This window comes from Theobroma cacao, chromosome 9, assembly GCF_053813885.1.
Source record: "Theobroma cacao isolate CCN51 chromosome 9, ASM5381388v1, whole genome shotgun sequence".
Taxonomy (NCBI): domain Eukaryota; kingdom Viridiplantae; phylum Streptophyta; class Magnoliopsida; order Malvales; family Malvaceae; genus Theobroma; species Theobroma cacao.
The window spans coordinates 16,642,272-16,662,067 of NC_142647.1; the positions used below are offsets into that span (position 1 = coordinate 16,642,272).

General features: G+C 32.7%; 2 protein-coding genes and 1 long non-coding RNA gene across 5 annotated transcripts; 2 read left to right on the forward strand and 1 right to left on the reverse strand.

Annotated features, from left to right (window-relative positions):
* The first annotated feature begins 3,233 nt into the window (after window positions 1–3,233).
* On the forward strand, window positions 3,234–10,099 carry PRHA (pathogenesis related homeodomain protein A). 2 transcript variants are annotated; one of them, XM_018127955.2, is made up of 12 exons: window positions 3,234–3,327; window positions 3,721–3,748; window positions 4,133–4,693; window positions 4,978–5,143; window positions 5,257–5,380; window positions 5,475–5,587; window positions 5,691–6,032; window positions 6,577–6,810; window positions 6,965–7,054; window positions 7,562–7,612; window positions 8,132–8,380; window positions 9,580–10,099. In XM_018127955.2, exons 1-12 carry the CDS (start codon window positions 3,318–3,320, stop codon window positions 9,853–9,855), a joined length of 2,244 nt encoding a protein of 747 aa, XP_017983444.2. In that variant the 5' UTR covers window positions 3,234–3,317; the 3' UTR covers window positions 9,856–10,099. The 2 variants fall into 2 exon arrangements, with proteins under 2 accessions (XP_017983444.2, XP_088666100.1); XM_088809974.1 differs by lacking the exon at window positions 3,234–3,327 and having other exon boundaries at window positions 3,360–3,748.
* Window positions 10,100–10,676: 577 nt separating this feature from the next.
* On the reverse strand, window positions 10,677–16,183 carry EMB2191 (Cytidine/deoxycytidylate deaminase family protein). 2 transcript variants are annotated; one of them, XM_018127956.2, is made up of 8 exons: window positions 16,028–16,183; window positions 15,871–15,908; window positions 14,642–14,708; window positions 13,323–13,482; window positions 13,117–13,212; window positions 11,909–12,007; window positions 11,150–11,208; window positions 10,677–11,029 (listed from the first exon to the last, which is right to left on the reverse strand). In XM_018127956.2, the coding sequence occupies exons 1-7, from the start codon at window positions 16,091–16,093 to the stop codon at window positions 11,165–11,167; spliced, it is 570 nt and encodes a 189-aa protein (XP_017983445.1). In that variant the 5' UTR covers window positions 16,094–16,183; the 3' UTR covers window positions 10,677–11,029; window positions 11,150–11,164. The 2 variants fall into 2 exon arrangements, with proteins under 2 accessions (XP_017983445.1, XP_007014419.1); XM_007014357.3 differs by having other exon boundaries at window positions 11,909–12,012.
* A 932-nt stretch (window positions 16,184–17,115) lies between these two features.
* LOC148760787 (uncharacterized) lies at window positions 17,116–18,614 on the forward strand. Its single transcript, XR_016028173.1, has 3 exons — window positions 17,116–17,218; window positions 17,859–17,938; window positions 18,323–18,614. It is a non-coding gene; the product is annotated as an uncharacterized LOC148760787 (long non-coding RNA).
* The last annotated feature ends 1,182 nt before the right edge of the window (window positions 18,615–19,796 follow it).

Consider the following 19,796-nt stretch of genomic DNA (forward strand, 5'->3'; position numbering starts at 1 on the left):
CCAAGTAAGTTAACATGAAATATATTTTCTATGGATTACTATTATATCAATAAATCTTATTATTGATTAATAATTTTAATTGAAATTAGTTAAAAATAGTAATTTATAAATATTAACAAAAAGGATGGCATTTTTTATCAAGGAAAAGTTGTACAAACATATGTACTTTTATATATATCATAGATAAATTTAATTTTTTTTTGTAATATTGATGTACAATGTGTTTTAATATCAAAAGTAAAATAATAAAAAATCAATTTAAAAATACAAAAAAAGTAAGAGCATAGGTGCTCAAAGTGAAAAAAAAAAAACCTCATTTTAAAGACGAATGAAATATGTATATTTTTTGATTGAAAAGGAGAATTTGAAGGCTTTTAATGTATAAAAAATATGTACCTATTATTGAGATAAATAGGAAAGTGTCAATATTTTTGAAGTAAAAATTGCAAAATTAAACCATATGAAAACAAATACAGTCCTAAATTCACATGTCAGGTATTGAATAAAAAACATAAAAATTAATAAATAACAGTCAAATTAAAGTAAATAAACATAAAATTAAAATAACTCAATAAAAATAAACTAATTAGAAAAAACACTAAAAATAACTAAATTCTAATTAAAAATTTAGAACTTAGCTATCATTTAAAAACAAAATGAGAATAGAATAATTCTATAAAATAGAATTATCAAATAGTAAAAGGAAATCAAGCCCGACAAATATGGTGTCTACACCCGAGATAGGAAAAATTCACCAGATTATTGTCTAAAAGCTCTCCCTATGCTATTCCTAAATAATATTTCTCTACTCAGCTCTTTTCATTCTATTGTCCATCCTGCTTCGCCATTGTTTTTTAATTTGTATTCCTCACCTTTCGCCATAAGAGCACTTAACACTACAAGGACTACACTAATCTTCCTTTCTACCACCTCTAATGCATATCAATTTACTTGTTGCAACATTTCTTCTCTCCTTACTAGAAGAACCATTTACAATGTACTTAATTAATTTTTAGTGCTAATAATATTATAGAAGACACAACAATAACTTCATCCATGTTAAGATTATATTATCTAAAGCTATTGAGTATGCATTCAAGCTTATTAAATTGATTCATAACAAAATGATTATTTATGGATGTGACAAAATACTTCTTTCTAACCAATATGCATTTAGTATGCCTATAACATACAATATCATTCATATCAAGTAAGGAAATAAAACTTATCTTATAATCCGATGTAGAACCATGTTGCCACGAACAAATCCGATCCATAGATACTTCTTTGTTAACATCAAACTGATCTAACTTTTGCTAATGAATAAAGTTTCCTAATTTAAAATGGTCATGCTTGACAATGTTGGTAGCTATCTTTTTTAGTAAGGTAATTTTGAATTCTAATTACATGAAAAATAAGTCTTAAAGTTGTTGGTGCAAATCGGGGTTTCATTGGAATTCAAAAGGAACTAGCAAAATTGAATTTAATGTGTGTCTTCAATAGACTTTATCTTTAAGGTTTTTTGCCTTCACTACTTTGTATGCAAAAAAGAATTATGCGAATAGCCTTTGTGATACAATGAAGCCAATATCTAACTTTATCTTACACTTTAAGATAGTAGACTGCTAAATACACTCGAAGGTTTGTTTGACCTTTTGGCCTTAAAGCCTACTTTCTGTAACAAGTAGATTATAAGGAATTTAGACTTCTTTTATAGATGATGAGAACTTAAGTATTTATTTTTATTTTTAAAACTTAACACTTCTTTTGCTATTGATTTTTGGCTGTGTCAAAATGGTTGGCAGAAGCAAATCCTTTATATAGAGTTGCAACTTTTTTTAAAAAAAAAATCAAGACATCTTTATGTCTTAAAGACACCTCTACATATTATTTTAATAATTATTTTATGAAAGAACAAATATTTGTTCCATAAGACATAACTTTTTAACTATATTATAAAAAGATAACTTTTCATATTTGAATATTTGAGTTGTTGTGTTTTTTTTAATTGGTTCACAACCTTCAAGTTTATAGGTGTTTTCTAAACATGTCACTTTACCAAGAGATATAATTATTTATATCAAAACCTACTTATAATCTAATAATTACACTATATGACATAACTTTTAAATTGATGTAACTTTCAATTAGTCACAATTTTTCATATGATAAGATATATTCTTTTATTTTAAAAACACATCAACACTAATAATGTTTTTTTCTCATAACATTGTCCGTTTTTCTTTTCAATTCTCTCAAAGAGAGTTTTCGACGTGTATAAAAATGAAAATCCTAAAATTGGTGTGGATTCAAAGTAATCATTATATTAATAACAATGAATTTTAAGATAACCCAAAACTGTAATAAAAGTACCACTAAGGTTCATGTTTAGAATTCATAATTTTTTTGGAGCAAATTAAACTTAACAGAATTATAAAAACTAAGTAGTTTCATTGGAAACATCTTTTTGTTTCTAATTCCTTACCTCCTTACATGTCAAGTTTTGATTTTTATATATTATATTACTAATATTTTATTATCACGTACATCTAAATTCATGTTCCAAATTAAAATTACTTACATTAAAGACTTAATTTTCATTAATAATTAAATTTAGATTTATATTGCTTATTTGCATAAATACATATAATGAATGTTAAACTTTATCACATTCTCAAATTTGTATGTTTCGTTTTATTTCAACCGTGCTAAAATTTAATTAATAGCTAAGAATAAAGATGTCATAATTTTTGGTTGGTGGACAGTAAGTTAACATGAAATATATTTTATATAAATTACTATTATATCAATAAATCTTATTAATGAGTAACAATTTTAATTGAAATTAGTTAAAGATAGTAATTTAAAAATATTAACAAAAAAGATGTCATTTTTCATCAAAGAAAAGTTGTGCCAATGTATGTACTTGTATCTATATATATATATATATCATGGATAAATTTAATTTATTTTTTTTGTAATAATGATGTACAATGCTTTTAATATGAAAAGTAAAAAAAGTAAAAAATTAATTTAAAAATACAAAAAAAAAGGATAGATGCTCAAAATGAAAAAAAAAAACTTTATTTTAAAGACGTATGAAATATGTATATTTTTTTAATTGAAAAGGGGAATCCGAAGGTTTTAAATGTTTAAAAAATATGTACCTATTATTGAGATAAATACTCAAATATAAATATTTTTAAAGTAAAAAATGTAAAAATTTCACATGTGAGGTCTTGAATAAAAAGTTGAAGCTTCCCTGATGAAAAAGTAGCAGTGCAACAACCTGTTGTTTCCTCCTACCATTGTTGAAGATGAATAATGGTAAATTAATTAGGTAGTTTTATTTATTTATTTATATTTTCGAATGAAATGAGCGCAGGTGCAATTTTAATATAAGGAAAAAGTAGAAAAGAAAAAGAGAAAGATGCAAGTGGAAGTGGAAAACAAGACATAGGAAAGGAAAGGCGAGGAGAGGGAGTGGGGTTGGGGGTGAGGGGAAGAACTAAGAAGACTGGACTTCTACTCTCATAACTCTAAACAGAGGCAACCGTTGGGGTAGCGCTTTGGGGGAAGAATCCAGTTTCAGCTCATGATGGGCAACTGAATCCCGAACTTTCTTTCTTTTTTTCTTTTTTTATTCTTATATATATATATATACATATATCGAAATCAATCTCATTAAAATTTTTATGCCCCCTTTGCCTTTATATGCAGAGCAGAGAACAGTTGCAACATCTTTCAGGTCAGTTGTCCAATGGGGTTTTCTTCCTTCTTCTTCTTGCGGGTGATCATGCCTGTTTTTTCCTCTTGTTCTGTGTTTTTTTTTTTATTTGCTTCCCACCAAGAAATTCGTTTTCTTGATCTTCTGCTTTGCTTTCAGACTCAAATCTAAAAAATTGTTGATTATAAGATACAATTTGATGACACATTTCTTCGAGTAGATTGATAGTGTAAAACTGCAAACTGTGAAAAGATCAATTGAAAAAGGTGTGATAATCTTCTGTTTTTTTGAGTTCCCTCAGTTAAAGAAATAGACATGATGGAGTTATGCTGTAATGTATGATTGTATCTATTTTTGGTGTGATATAGAAATAATTACTCATTAGCAGTGCTCGAAATTTTTCAGTTTTGATACAGCAGAGATCAGTATGCGTGGTACTGGTAAGAAAGTAGTCGATCATGAATCTGCCAAGTCCTCTTCTTCTAAGAAAGAAGCTGGGTCTAAGCTAATTGCAACATTACAATTCAAAAAACGAAGTAAAATATCCCATGGCAGAGTACGTAAACCAAAATATCATGTAAAGAAAGTTGGTTCAGCCCTTTTGAAGACGAAAGTTAATGCCTCTATTAGCAAGGGGACGGGGAATGATGTCTCTTCCAGCAAAAAGGTAGGTACTAAGACAAACCTGCACAAAGCAAACAAGAAAGGGTCTTCTAAGAAGTTGGATTCATGCAAGCTCCAAGGTAAAAATGCGGCATCTGGTAGTTCCGAGGAGAACAGTAAAAAGGCTAATGAAGATGTTAGAATTAAAAATCTAACCAAGAAGAAAAAGAAGAGGCAAAAGGATAAGGTTGAGCTGGATGAAGCATCACGGTTGCAGAGAAGAACAAGGTACCTTCTGATTAAAATGAAGCTGGAACAGAATCTCATTGATGCTTACTCTGGGGAAGGTTGGAAAGGTCAAAGGTATAGAACCTTTTTTCTCACAGACTATATCTAAATATAACACAACTAAAGCCTAATCAAACTAATGTAAGATATAACACAACTTAACATTTGCTCTAGTAAGCCTAATAGAACAACTAGGGAAGACAGGCTATCACATGTACTAGTGAAAATGTCATAGTAAAAAATTTTGAACTCTACCATGTTAAAGCATTCAACTGGAAATCAATTAGTTATAGTTGGATTGGCCCCAACCTTCTTTTTGCTATTAGCCTTTTTACTTTGCTTATCTTGTTTTATCACAGTCGAGAGAAGATTAAGCCAGAAAAAGAACTGCAAAGAGCCAAGAAGCAAATATTGAAGTGCAAACTTGGGATACGTGAGGCAATTCGCCAGTTGGATTCACTTAGTTCAGTAGGAAGCATTGAAGGCTCTGTTATTGCCCCAGATGGATCTGTTTATCATGAACATGTAAACTTAAATACCTGTTTATTCCAAACTATAAATCTTGATTTGTTTGATATTATTGAAGCCATGATTTGGATATTCATTCTTCTGTTATCCTGTATTTTTTTTTTTTTTAGATATTTTGTGCAAAGTGCAAGTTGCACGAAGCTTTTCCAGATAATGATATAGTACTTTGTGATGGAACATGCAACTGTGCCTTCCACCAAAAGTGCCTGGATCCTCCACTGGACACTGAAAATAGTAAGTTCAACTTGTGTAAATATTATGAATAAGTTGATCTGAATTATAAATCAAATGGCCTCAGAATAAGACACATTCAATTATTAATGTGCAGTACCTCCGGGAGAACAGGGCTGGTTTTGCAAATTTTGTGACTGTAAGATGGAAATTATAGAAGCAATGAATGCACATATTGGAACCCACTTCTCTGTTGACAGCCATTGGCAGGTTACTATTGCAATCTTTATCATCCATCCTACTGCCCTTTGTAGTTGAATTGGGTTTAACTGCTCTATTAATCAAATTAACAATGCCGTTCTTCATGGGTTAGGATATTTTTAAAGATGAAGCTGCTTTCCCTGATGGTGTGATTGCATCATTAAATCCTGAGGAGGAATGGCCTTCAGATGATTCTGAAGATGATGACTATGATCCAGAGAGGAGGGAAAACAGCTGCGGCATCAGTGGGGCAGCCCTTGATGGTGATGATACAGATGATACAGACAGTTCAACCAGCTTGAGTTGGTCTGTGGATGGTGAAGATTTTTCAGGATCTGGAAGGCGAGAAAACCATTCAGTTGACAGTGGTGCAGATTCTTATGAAACCAGTGATGGGGAAATTATTTCTGGCCGTAGGAGGCGAAGAGCAGTTGATTACAAGAAGCTATATGATGTGAGTGGCAACCATTTAACTAATCACCGTGTGAATAGGTGTCAGAGCAATTTCCGGAATATTTGAACTATTTAGTTGCCCATTATCAGCTTTTATTTAAGGCAAAAATAAGTTGATGTTAATGCATGTTGAGGGTGGAAATTTAAGTGATTTACTGAATCTACTAAGTGAACCCTCAACAAGGGAAGAAATGGGTAGGAACACATAACAGGGAAATAAAAGAAAGGAAAAGACATGTTTGGGAGTTGCAGAATTGGGTTGGGTAGGAGTTAAATTTGGTAATGTCTGCAGAGAAGAAAGCTTTTGTGATGTGTCATTGCTTTGTTCCTGGAATTTAGAATGTGTGGCTGTACATAACATTGGCAAACATTAGATGGTTGATGCATACTTACTCATGATTTGCCTCAATAGTGTTGCTTAAGAAACATAATGTTTAACTCTTAAAATTCTATATCAGGGGAAACAATAATGTAGAGTTGTGCATGTTGTTGTTGCAGACTACTTAAAAGTTTTGTCATACTGTGTGTTTCTCCTTTCTGAACAGGAAATGTTTGGAAAGGATGCTCCCTCATATGAGCAAGTCAGTGAAGATGAAGATTGGGGTCCTGGTAAAAGAAAGCGTAGAGAAAAAGAGTCAGATGCTGCCAGCACACTTATGACTTTATATGAAAGTGAGACAAAATATCCAAATGTTGAAACCACAGAAATGAGAGGACAACTACCTTCGGATCCGAAGAGCAGGCGACCTATTTTCAGAATTCCTCCCACTGCAGTCGAGGTAGGAAATACTTGAATTCTGCCAAAAACGCATATGATTGGAGCGTCCTTCTCTCCTTTCCCAAACTGTTTTCTGCACTCTCTCTTAATATTAAGAAGAAATGTATTTTTCATCATGCTTATTTTCTGCACTTCCTTCTTCTGTGCCCTTCCAGAAACTCCGGCAGGTGTTTGCTGAGAATGAACTTCCTTCTAGAGTAATCAAGGAGAATCTTTCAAAGGAATTGGGTCTTGAGCCCGAAAAGGTAAAAACTAAGTTTTACAAAATATTATTTCGAAGAAAGGTGTCTAAAAATTGATAATACATTTTGGTGCCCATAATTACAAATACTTCTCTGGAAACTATAATGACCAACTGACCATACTTTTCATTCTGGAGGGAGGGATTGGATAACAATTGCTTTATCATGATGCTTAATTCATCCCACTGAAAGCATTCTTTCCTGGAAATTACCTGGTGTGTAACTTGAAATTAATATAATAGAGGGTATGTCATGCATCTATGGTATCTAGTAGCATCTAATCGATCTTGGCTAGTATCACAGTTATCGCCAAGAGAATGGAATAATCATTGTTGCATGTGCATTTGGTAGCAAGAGCAAAACAGCAAAAGAGAATTCAATGTATGTTGGACCGAGGTCTTAAAGAACTAGAGGAATATTATTATATCGTCCACAGAGTTTACAATTCTGAGTTGTTGGCTTTCCTTTTCTTGCACCTTCTAGTTCTCATCCTTGAGTTTCATGTTCCAGGTAAATAAATGGTTCAAGAATGCCCGGTACTTGGCACTGAAAAGCAGAAAGGTTTGTTTGCACTGCATGCACGCTGCCATAATTGCTTACGTTAATTTATTCTATACAATTTTTTCCTGCTTTTCTGTACATTTCTTCCATGCATCTTTTATATTTGGAGTTACTTTTTGGTTTTAAATCTTATAATATATTTGGACTTCTACCAACTCCTCTCTTGTGTCAAGTATAGCAAGTTTTTGATTGATGGTGAACCTTTAGATGCCTCTAAAAAATACATCGGTACTTCTTTGGGGCTGTTCAAACCTAGGCTGGTTTCTTAGATGCTATCAACTGCTGTTTCTCCTAGAAGCTATTAATTGCTAATTCTTACTACTAGGTAATAGCTTTTATTTTGGAACTGGTTAAAGCTAGAAGAACTTTTCATTGCTAATTGTTGCCTGAGTCTTTTTGTTGTGGCTGGTCGGCAGGAGTTATTGAGATTTATAGAAAGTCTTGAGATTTAATTTTAAAAAACTTCATCTATTTTTGAGAAAATTGAAAGGTTTTTTCACAGATTCTCATGTGAATCAGGTAGAGAGAGCAGACCACCTTCAGAGTTCTTCTCCTGGAGTCTCCAAGGAATCTGAACTGGAAGCTTCAAAGAGGAAAGATCCTAATATCCCGCAATTGGAAGATACATCGAAAAAAACTTTATTACATACACCAAAGAGATTGAAAAAGAAAGTGAGAAAGAGTCCAAACTCAAAGTCATTACACAGTTCTTTAAGGAGAAGTGCACAAAATGGACTTTCACTTGTTTCACCTGCAAACAGCAACAAGGTAATTTAGCTAAAATTCTGGGTGTAACTTGGAATCCCTTTCCACTAATCTTGTGTTCTCTTCACTTGATTCATCATAGTGATTAAAGAATTGGAAGGAACCTAAAGAAAGCATTAACTTTTAATGGCCATTAGAGCAAGAATTCTTATTCAAGATTATTTTCTAGATGGTTTCAACAAAAAGAATGTTACAATCTGCCTTTTGAGGCAAGACAAGTGTCTTAAAAATTAGATTTTCATTAATGCCTGATTTTGAGATTGCCATTAAAAGAAATACCAATTGTCATTTCTGTCTGGGAGGGTTATACCCCGTACTTTGTTTGGAAACATTTTAATAGGAGGTTATGTATTTCTCTGAAAATTTTCTGAACCCTAATTTCTTTTAAACCCTCCAAATTGAGAGAATTTGGAGGGGAAAGATTCCTCATTAAACAAATTATATCATGCTGACAGAATTGCCCTTATTTTAACATTTCTTCTTGACTTAAAAATGGCAGTTATTATTTCCTACAGCTTGTCACCATTTAACTAAACAAAATTTTGAACATGCCCCTTTCTCTCCTTCCCCTGAGAGGAATTGTACCCTCTCCTTCATCTTCTCCCCCCCTTCCCCTTCTAATTCCCAAATAGAGGGTATAGTTCTTCTGCTAAGTAAGCCAACTTTTTTAAATAACTGAAGTATACTCAGATCAAGTTTCAGCTTTAAAGTCACTTTAGGTTCTATTTTGCACTGTGGTTGTTTGGGCTTTGGATTTGGGGTATAGTTTTCGTTGCTTGGACTTTCAGGTAGTTGACTTTTCACTTCAATAAAGGTCGACTTCTGCTGCATTAACCTAAGAGGTATATAAGATTCTTCATAATATTGTAACATAATGATTGGATGTTTTTTGAGTCTATGCAGGTTTCCTTGTGTTTCATTGAATTAGGTTCACACGCTGCTAATATAATCTAGTCTAGAATGAAATTGATCAGACATTGCCTGGCCAAATGGAGTTCCAACTTTGGATTTAACAATTATATATATAAAGAACTACTTTATGTATTTCATTTTACAGCAAGATTTTGGGCTCATTTGAAACCTAAGCTTAATGGAGTGCTGATGATATAAAATTCCCAAGATAGAACACACACATATATCTGAGCACTGACTTGAAGTTACATGTTTTATGCTTTGACATGTGTTAACATTTTGTCTTTCAGGTCAGAAAAGAGTTGAGCGATGATGTGATCTTGAAGAAGCTTTTGAAAGGGAAAAAGAAGAGGGAGAAGAAGAGGGTGAACATTACTGTTGGGGGTGGATTACAACAATTCGAGTTAGAGATGGAAAGGCTTTGTAGGGTTAAGGTGAGGCTCGAGAATATGAGGCAAACATTATTAAGATTAGAAACTAGCAAAGCTAGGAAGTTGAATAAAAACCGGTTACAGGAAGAATCTGTTATTTATATTCCCATTGCAGAGGTAAAGCAGAAGGTTTGATTTTGTGCAACCTTTTGTGACCATTACAGCACTTTCAACGGTGCTGGTGGTTGTTTCTGTCAAATGCCCATTTGACCAGACCTCAAGTTGCAATGGGAATCATTTTACTTAATATTTCCAATATGCCTGTAGGCGATTGAGTGGATCTCAGTTGCTATGTTAAGTATATGGAACAGTTGGTGCTGACCCAAAAAGAAAAAGAAAGAAAGAAAGAAAGAAAGAAAGTATGAACAGTTGATAAAGATGTTTGGCTTTGTTCTTAAGTTTCTCTACAGCGTTAGTGATATGAAGTTTTCACTGCATTTCAATCGGATTTAGCCAAGGTATAGCAGCTTACCAAATACCTGATGCGTTCACGAGCTGGCCCAGGGTATCTGTCACATTAGTCATGTATGGCCAGATTTCAATGCATGCTCTATGTTTTTTTCGAGAAATTGATACTCAGAAGGAAAATGGATTAAGGAAAACACAATGAATACAGTAGAGCAGTAGCAGTAGGAATGAATACAAGTGCATTGTCAAGGAGGATATCTAGTTGAAATTGACATCTTTGGGTTCGTATGTATGTCTCGGACATTGGAATTGACAACATCTCATTAAGGTAAAGATGTGCAAATATTCGGAAACCAATATTGGGCTGTAATCATCATGAGCAGGATGATATCTTGGATCAACAGCATGTTGAGCTATTGGGTAAAGCCATCAGCCTGTCTCAACTTAAGCAATAGGAGCATGATAGAAAATAGAGAAGGGAACATGAATCTTGTGCCCCTTGACATCATAATGTTTTATGAGACCGAAAGCTACATAAAAAGAACAAGTTTCAGAGGATATATGATCTTGAATAGACTTAGAAAAACATAACATGATCTTCATGGCCAACCCTACACAATGGAAGGAGACTTCATTTGAAGTCATTGCTAAGCAATTTTGTACTTGTGCGTAGCTTAAAAAACAGACAATGAAATAAATTGATTGATCACTCAAACTCTTCAGAAAGTGACTATATCCAGGAGCCTAAAGAATCTAAATCCCATAAACGAAAAAAATATGCATTCAATCCGCATGCTTGAAATGCCTTCATCGAATTCTCTTTAAGTCAATTTCATGAGTCGTTATTTGCTTTCCCCTTCAACATTTGGTCAGCTACAAATCATGTTATGAGACCTAAATCCTTACAAAAGAAATTTGAAATGAAGGACGTTAGCTTAGGAAACTAACAGATTGTAAAGCCATTTGAAATCAAATTGACTGAAATAAATAAAAATAAATGAATAAATTGGCAATAACCAACCTAAATCTAAGTATATCACTCAACTTCCTTTTGAACCAGAGGCCTGTGAGGTTTTGGAGCTGAAAGATAAACAAAATTAAAATGATGAATTATAAGATTGCCAAAGACAAACTAAAACAAAATGCTAAAACAGTCCGAATTCTTGTTATGCTATCATAACAGACATATTTATATATAAACAAATGCAAGGAAATGAGAATCCATCAGCTAAAGGTGAGTGGGTATTATGCCTTCCTAACTGAAGCTGAGATCAATCACATTTCACAGCTTCAGAGAAATTCATTGCATAGTTATACTGTAATCTTGCCTTTTCATTACACACTTATGAGTGCATTAACTCTAAATTCTTATATGTATGATTTGACCAACACGATCCCTTTCAGAATATTTGACATAATTTTTGAGCAAAAACACCCAACTTCGACACATTTTCACCTGCCTGGCATTTACATACAGATTCAGGAGTAGTATATCACTTGGATACGAATTAAAGCAATATGCTACAATGGTGTCCAAGTTCGGATCAAATCTCTAATTCCTAGATAACTGCTTCACTTTCATGGCGAAGTTAAAATTCAGGGCAATGCTGCCATGTTTGTTTGTTTGGAATGACACGAGGGTAGAAATTTATTGCTATCAAAAGCAATTCTGAATGTATTTTGTTTATATCTTTCTTTCATACCCTTTGCCTCAATAGACAAGAATATGCAATTTCCCTAATGCAGTGATGCAGACTTAAATCATGATGAAATTACATACCATTAGGATTCCCCTGTTCATAGAAACTTCTGAAAAGAGAGACTGCTTCTGAGGCCAGCAATCCTCCTGTACATTTGAAACCTTTTCTTTGCGGAACTTCTGCACTAAAAGAAAAAGAAAAACAGAAGAAAAGACATTCAATTGAATTGCAAAATTTACCAATAAATCGAATAGGATGAATATAGAAAGAAAAAATTTTCAGCATTAATGAGTTCCCTTTTCCCACATTAGAGAAAAAACTGTAAAATCGAAGTATAATGAAGAGACAATATAAGCAGATAACCAAGAAAGAGCAGGCAATACGCAAGGGACAGTAATTAACCCTCCATCAGATTAAGACAGCAACTTTTCACAATCAAAAAGTTGTTACAAACTTAACTGATGAATTTACATGGAATCAGTTGAACAATTAGAAAACGGTTCTAAATTCTCATTTGTTGTGAATATGACTGTCATCAAGGCAAAAACTTCTGCAGCAGCATTTAAGATATACAGGGAAGGGAAAATGTTGTCCTTTATTCTTCACCAACATTATGCAAAAAGTGTGTAGACAACAACAGACACAGTGAGGTTAGAGGAAGCTAAAATGCCGTACACTACAAGGGATTAATGATGCAAAGGCTGAAGAAAACATGGAAAACACAAGTTTTTTACAGCAGAGAAGTTGAAGCCTAAACCCTAGACCCTAATTCCTACTTTCTAATTTCTTAAAATGCATTTAGCAAATGGAAATAAAAACTGTATTTTCTGAAAATGAAAATAGTAAATGCATTTGTTATTTATATGGTCTCATCATAAAAACTACAAAAGAAAATGGTTAGTGAACTGCATAATGCCACTATATATAAAATAAAGAAGAGTAAAAAAGTAAATGGTTTTTAGTTCACTTGTTTGGTATAAATACAACATATGCAGATAGCACAAGGCTTCTGCTCCACTCAATTATATGTATGGTGGTTAGCTAGCTTATTTCAATTATAATGAATAGCTGCAATTACTTATTTCATTATTGGTACTTTTGTCTACTTACCATTTTCCATACTTCTAACTGCATTCACAAGCAATAGAATATCTATTTATCACAAATTCACAGAATAATGAAATAAGAAGTTCAAACTCAATTTAATGAGGACAAAGAAAAACAGTAGTGATGAAAAAAAAAACCCTTAAGTAAAAACTTGCATGCAAGAATGAGTTCCAAAACAAACCTGATAGGTGGCTCAAAGCACTTGAGTGCAAGGATAAAATGGACCCACACCCTCCAAATTTCTCATTTGCACAACCATAATATACTTCCTTTATACCTAAGATGGGATATACTCTGTCAAGGATCAGGCTAATGAAAAAAGTAATAAAAAGTATTCATAATAATAGATTCCGTAATTCAAGTATTATAATTAGAAAGGAAGGATACCAAGAATTGACAAAGCTGCAGCACACATTATGCATGGTTCACATGTAACATACAAAATGCATTTTGAAAACGTTTCAGCAACATCTGATTTTGAAAGTCCATCTCTCTGCCATTTCTCCAGTAGAATGTCTATGGCTTCCATTTCTGCATGTCTTGTTGCCTGCACCAAAAAAGAATGAAGAAACCCATATAATTTCCATGAGCTGCTGACAAAGATGAAGTAAGTTTGAAATAATAGTCCACTGACATAATGTTAAATTATAGCTGAAGCCTAGACATGACCAAAACTATGAGAACATTAGTGATCAAAGAACCCTGCAGCCGGTTCCTAAAATTGTGCAAAAGCACTACATTTTATGAACCAACTGCCCCACAATTTTGGGGTGGGGGGATTCATATAATTTTTTTCCCTCTAGGAGGAAACCCATAAAGCTAAACAAAAACATGGACCTAGTAATCATAGTAAAATGATTGTGGAAAAGATGGGATTAAAATTCAGTTAGCAATTAAAAAGGGGGAAGAAGGGTAGAAAAGGCACATTTATCTTGCTTTTTGGAGCTTAGAACCAAAAAAGAACAAATAAATTTTCAGTTTTGCTCTCAGCAGACAGCAAAAATGTCCTTGATACAGACCACGGAAGTTAAACAGACAAGAAAGATATTTCACTGGTATTATTTCAATTTTCAAATTTCAAACGCCATTTGAGGATATTGTTATAACTTTAGGACCAACATAAGCACCCTGGAGAAAGAAGAAAACACTAAAGATGCTAATGTAACTGCAACCCAACACATTTAGCAGAGTTTTTGGCCAAAAAGGAATAGATCATTTTTCATTTTCCATCTCCCTCAATCACCTCTGTACACATGTTGGAGGGAAAAGCAGTGAAGATAAACAGAGTCAAAAGTCATTTTCCTTAGTAAGACTTGGCTCAGAACTGTAAATAATTTATGCAAACTCTAATTGATTTCAAGTAATAGTTAATGATTTGTTCACCTTTAGATCATATTGTCCACAGGAAAAATGAACATCATTGAAATGTACTTCCAGTTATAACCAATCAAAAAGTTACGTGGCTAGCAAAAAAACAACAGAGTACTGTTACAGCCGGATGATGAGCATATGAAAGCCAAGCTGTAACAAAATTTTACACAAACAAGCATAAATGTTTCTTAAACACACATCACACAAGCTACATATTTTATGAACTAAATGTCTTCATAGAGAAGTGTGCAGCCAACATAATACGGGAGAGATCAAGGAGACACAAAATATGACCATGTCAGAAAAGGGGGGAAAAAAAGACGGGAATAAATTACATTACGCGTCTCATTGGTTCGATTTCTCCCAGAGGCAATGACCTTCCCATCCTTGATGAATACACAGCTGATATAAAAACAGCATAGTTAGTGAAGAAATTTACAATGAGAATTTTGTACATCCTTGACTTGAGCGAAAAAAGCAGTTTAGTTTTCAAACTAAAATATACACACAAAGAAGATGGGGAACTACTGAAGTTAACTGATATTGATGAAGTTTACAGCAGCTTAACCATCTGATCCTAGGAATAAAACGCTAGCTACATGGCTTGAAACTTGGTACTGAATTTACATGGGCATCAACTATTGCTTACACTTTAATCCTCACAAATAATTATCTGTTAGGTTTGGTAAAACTTAACCTATAAGGCTATGACACAGTGCATGCCGATGAAAATTTCAGGACCGTGGCAATCATGTTGATTTACAGATTAGTTGGTGAGACAGCAAATTGTGTGTGTAACAATGCTGTTTTCTTTCGGTCACAAGTTTATAAATAATTTTTTTTATTGGTCAATTCTCCAGGTTATTCAAGTCTTACGTCTTTTGTGTAAAAATGCACCCTATTAAAAAAGTCATATGACTTGCTTCCATAGTCATTTCAACCCTTGAATCAAGATAACCTTGAAGGAAAAAATTGCATTTCTATTGGGGCACACATTTTCTTTTGCTAAAAGGTATCTTTCTGAGTTATAATGGAGTTCTGTTTTCAGGCTTACGGAATGAATTATAAAACTACCATTGTAGACTTTTTGGGATGTTTGAGCTCTCCCTTAGCTTTATATATTTCTTCGTGACTACCATCATAAGTGGGTTGCATCCAAACACCATCAACGGTAACACCAAATTGAGTACACTTCCTCAACTTAATTATTTTAGAGCCTTCCTAACTAAGTTAATTATACAAGCTATAACCAGGCTTATGTCATGAAGTTAGGCCTATGTTCAGCTCAAAATTTAGAAGAATATAAAGATGTGCTTAACTTGGGTCTCAATTCATCTCAAATGTTCACCGGACCTCTTTCCAGATTCCCAAAAAAAAGAAAAGAAAAGAATATTTCTAATTATTCTGGAGAATACAAGATTATTGCAGAGCAGCAAACCATAAATTTTGGTTTCCAAACATTAGGAAGATATATTTAAAAAAGGTAGTATAATTTTACTTAGTTTTAGTACTCAAATAGAACCCAAACTCAAATTTCGTCCAAAAGAATGAGATTAAAACTTACCCAACAGGAACTTCAAGGCTTTCCAAAGCAAGTTTTGCCTGAAAGATGAGAAAAATATTGTGTGTGTGTGCGTGAGAGAGAGAGAGGGGTTAAATTCCAATAGTAGCAATGTGGAAATTATATTATAGAAAGGGAGAAAAAGGTGGATTGTAATTACCTGCTGAATTGCAAGTTCCATATATGCAAGATTATCAGAAGACCATCCTTGACCTTCACTTTCCATCTCGACAATAACAAAAATTAGAGTAACAAAGAAAGTGAAGCAGAAGTCACCAAGACTGATAAGCGGGTATAAGTACCTAGAAGTCCTTGTACCGGCACGAGGGCAAAATGTGCATTTCCTCCCCCCATTCCAATTGTGAGCAGTATGAATTTGTATTTTTTTTTTTATACGGGGAGATGGACCGGCAACGGCAAGCAAGGGTCAATATTTTAGTAGGTAAAATATTGTCACCTTTACGCTTCTTTTGTTTTACACTAAAATAATTTTTGAAAAATATTTTCAAAACTTATACTTATTTAGTAGATAAAAAATTAATTTTAGATATAAAATATTTTACGAGTCAATAAAATTAATTACAAAAAATGTCTTACATCCTTAAAATGTCAAACCCTGTTTTATAAAATAATTACGACGTCATTTACATTCTCAATAGAATGGTTACATATTTAGGAAGTTTGAAAAATCGTTAAAAGACGATATTACCCATAATGGTACCATTAAATCGATTAAGCCTCGAACTAGTTTAAATATGAATTTTAAAGTGAAATTAAGAGTTTCACAGTTCATGAATGATTTAAAATAGTGATTTGGAGTTCGATGATCAATTTGGCGTCAAATCGAAATTTTCACTATCTAGGGGTAAAATGGTCATTTGCTATTTGGAGACAAAATGAAAATTTTAAAAAAGATTTTTTTTGGCCCCATTTGACTTATTAGAGTATGATTTGAGGTTTAGAAGTGAAAAATTTTAATTTCGGTATAATTTGGAGTATAGGGGCGAAATGGTAATTTTACCACCTCGGGGGCAAATCAGTAAATTTTCACCCTGACATTTGTCTAGACCAAGGGATTTTATTCATCATGAAAATGGATAAACATGAGAAATGTGTGGTAGAGAATTTAAAAATTAAAAATCAAATATTTAAAATTTGGACCAATGGAAACATGCCATGTGTCAAGCTTAGGATATTTTATAATTTAACTTAAAAATCAGCATAAATCAGCCCATTATCTCTCCAAATATTCAGCCAAGAAAGGAAGAGAGGGAAAGAAAGGAAGAACAAACCCTAGGTGAAGAATTTCAAGAAAAAAGTGTGGGAAATTCAAGGAAACAAGTGACAAAAGGTAAAATTTCTTGATTTTGACTTGTGATCTACCTTTCCCATGCATTTCTCCTTATTTGCCATGGTTAAATTACATGTTTTCATGATGAATTCATGGCTGGTCAAAATGGGTATGGAGAGAGAAAGATGTTGGATTGAATTGATTTTAAGATATATTAGTGTTTTTAGTTAGTTTAGCATATTTAGAAGCAAAACAACAAGAAAGGAATCCATTTTCCCCATGAATCTTCATGGCCGAATCTTCTTTGATGTGTGTGGGTAATGGATTGTTATTATTTCAAGAGAAATGGCATAGAAAATGATGAATAATGGTGAGAAAATTAAGTAGGAAAAATCACGGTGTTAGTGCACTGTAATGGCTGAATTTTTCCATGAAGAAATGGGAAGGTTTTGATGCTGAAATTGGTGTTATTTAAATAATGTTTGGTGAATTGAGGTATTAGAAATGAAATGGAGCAATTTGGAGCCAAATCGGACACAATTGTCATTTAATCGGGTGATAGGCCGAATTAGGTCAGCACCGCATTTAACCTGTAGTCGGATAAGTTGCATATCATATCATGCATATACACCGAGCCTGAATTGATTTTATAATGGTCAAGCATTAATGTGGTGAATTATGTATTGTACATTGTGGATAGGTGGTGAGTAAATTACATTGGTAAAAGTACAGAGATTGTGCTTGAAGACTTGGATTAGGAGTACATCGACTCCTAGAACTGTGAGTAAACTTATTATCGTCTTAATTATCTAGAGTAATTTTATACAATTGTGTAATTTTATAGAAAATGGGTTTAAATGGTAAATTGCTACGTTTTAGGAAAAATTGTGATTTTATAAAATGATTTTATAAATTTTCTAAAAAATTGAATATTGGTTTTGAAAATAGAGTAATTGGAGACTATCTGCTTGTGTTATAAATTGTGTTTTAAATTATATGGCTTATAACAATATGTGAGCATGAATGGCAAAGTCGGTATTTGTATCAAAATTATATATACTATGTATTCAGCCTTGAGAGGTTAGATTGCGATAAATTGTCATGTCATGTAAATAAGGATTTTATAAATCAAGTGGTAGATAAAATAATCCATAGTCACTGCAGTGGTGGGAGTTTCCGTGGACTGCCTATAAGAGGGGCTCGGTAACCCAATTATATATTTACCTCCGGGGGGAGATGTTGGATGAAGTATCTCCTAAGGTAAAGATTTGAGTGCATTTCACGTGGACCACCGCGTGAGAGTGAGACTCAGCCAACGTCAAGGAACGATTGTGTGTCAGATGCAAAAACATGTTTATGGGTATGGGACATTTAACAGCCTTGGCGATCTTAGTGGGATACCTTGACGAAGGTACCCGCGAGAATGATTTTGGTAGGAGCCAAGTTTTGTGAGATATATAAGCCATGTTGATTAATTGAGTAAATTGAATATTCATGTTATGAAACATATATTGGAAAAGAATATTTTAATTCGTCTCCATTTACTCATCTTTAGATAGTTTAGATGGTGTCTGTTTACTCACTGGGATTTTATAATCTCACCACCCTCCTTTCCTCACATTTCAAGCTCAGAAAATTCCATAGTTAGCTGACTTTGACAAGGACCTTCATTTGAACTTGAATCAGCAAAAGTTGTAGGTTTTCAGCTTCCGATGCATTTTGATCAGTTGAGGACCCACGTGTCACTGTAAAAGTAATTTTATACTTCAGTTATCTGGTTTAAAGTATGTATGAACATATTTAGCTTTTACACCATGTTTTTGGCGGGTTTTTGTATTTTTGAAAAAAAATAACGAAAATGCCCCTATGAGTCAGAAAATAATATTTTATTATTTTGATTTGGAAACGACTTATGATTTCTTGAAATACGATATTTAATAACTGTCGCTCACCGGAGAGATGCGGAAGCTGATGTTAAGCCTTACGGGTTCCGATTGGCATTCGGAGTAATAAGTGCCTATCGGGACGTCGCGACAGTTGTCATGGGCCCGATGAGAGTTCCGGGTCGTGATATAAAAAGAGCAAGACATTTTTTAGAGAACAACAAAAATATTTTTATACTAGGTTTATGGGTATAAATTTGATGAATATTAATATTTAACTTAAAATATTAAAAAATAAAAAATATTAATATTTAAATTATACAATACTATTAAAATTAAAAAATATATTATTTTAAAGAAACCATTCAATGCAATTAAATTTTTTATTTATAAATGTAATAAATCTTACTCATAATTATAACAAAAAATATTTCAATAATTGTTATTTAATGAATACATATTTATAATTATAAATTTTGGATATCTTATACAATTGATGAATATTTATATATTTATAGTTATGATAAAAAAGTGATAAGGTGGAAAATTTTTTGAAAATTAGGTTTATTTTCATTACAAATTTGTTGTTAAATGCTTTGGAAAATTTTCTTATTGATTTTATCCATTTTCATTTTCATTTTTAATTTTGATCCCAAATTAGTAAAAATTAAAAATCAATATTGTTTTGTACTCAACTCCTATTTATTATTTTAATATCTAAATAACTCCACCATGATGGAAACTATTTTTCATAA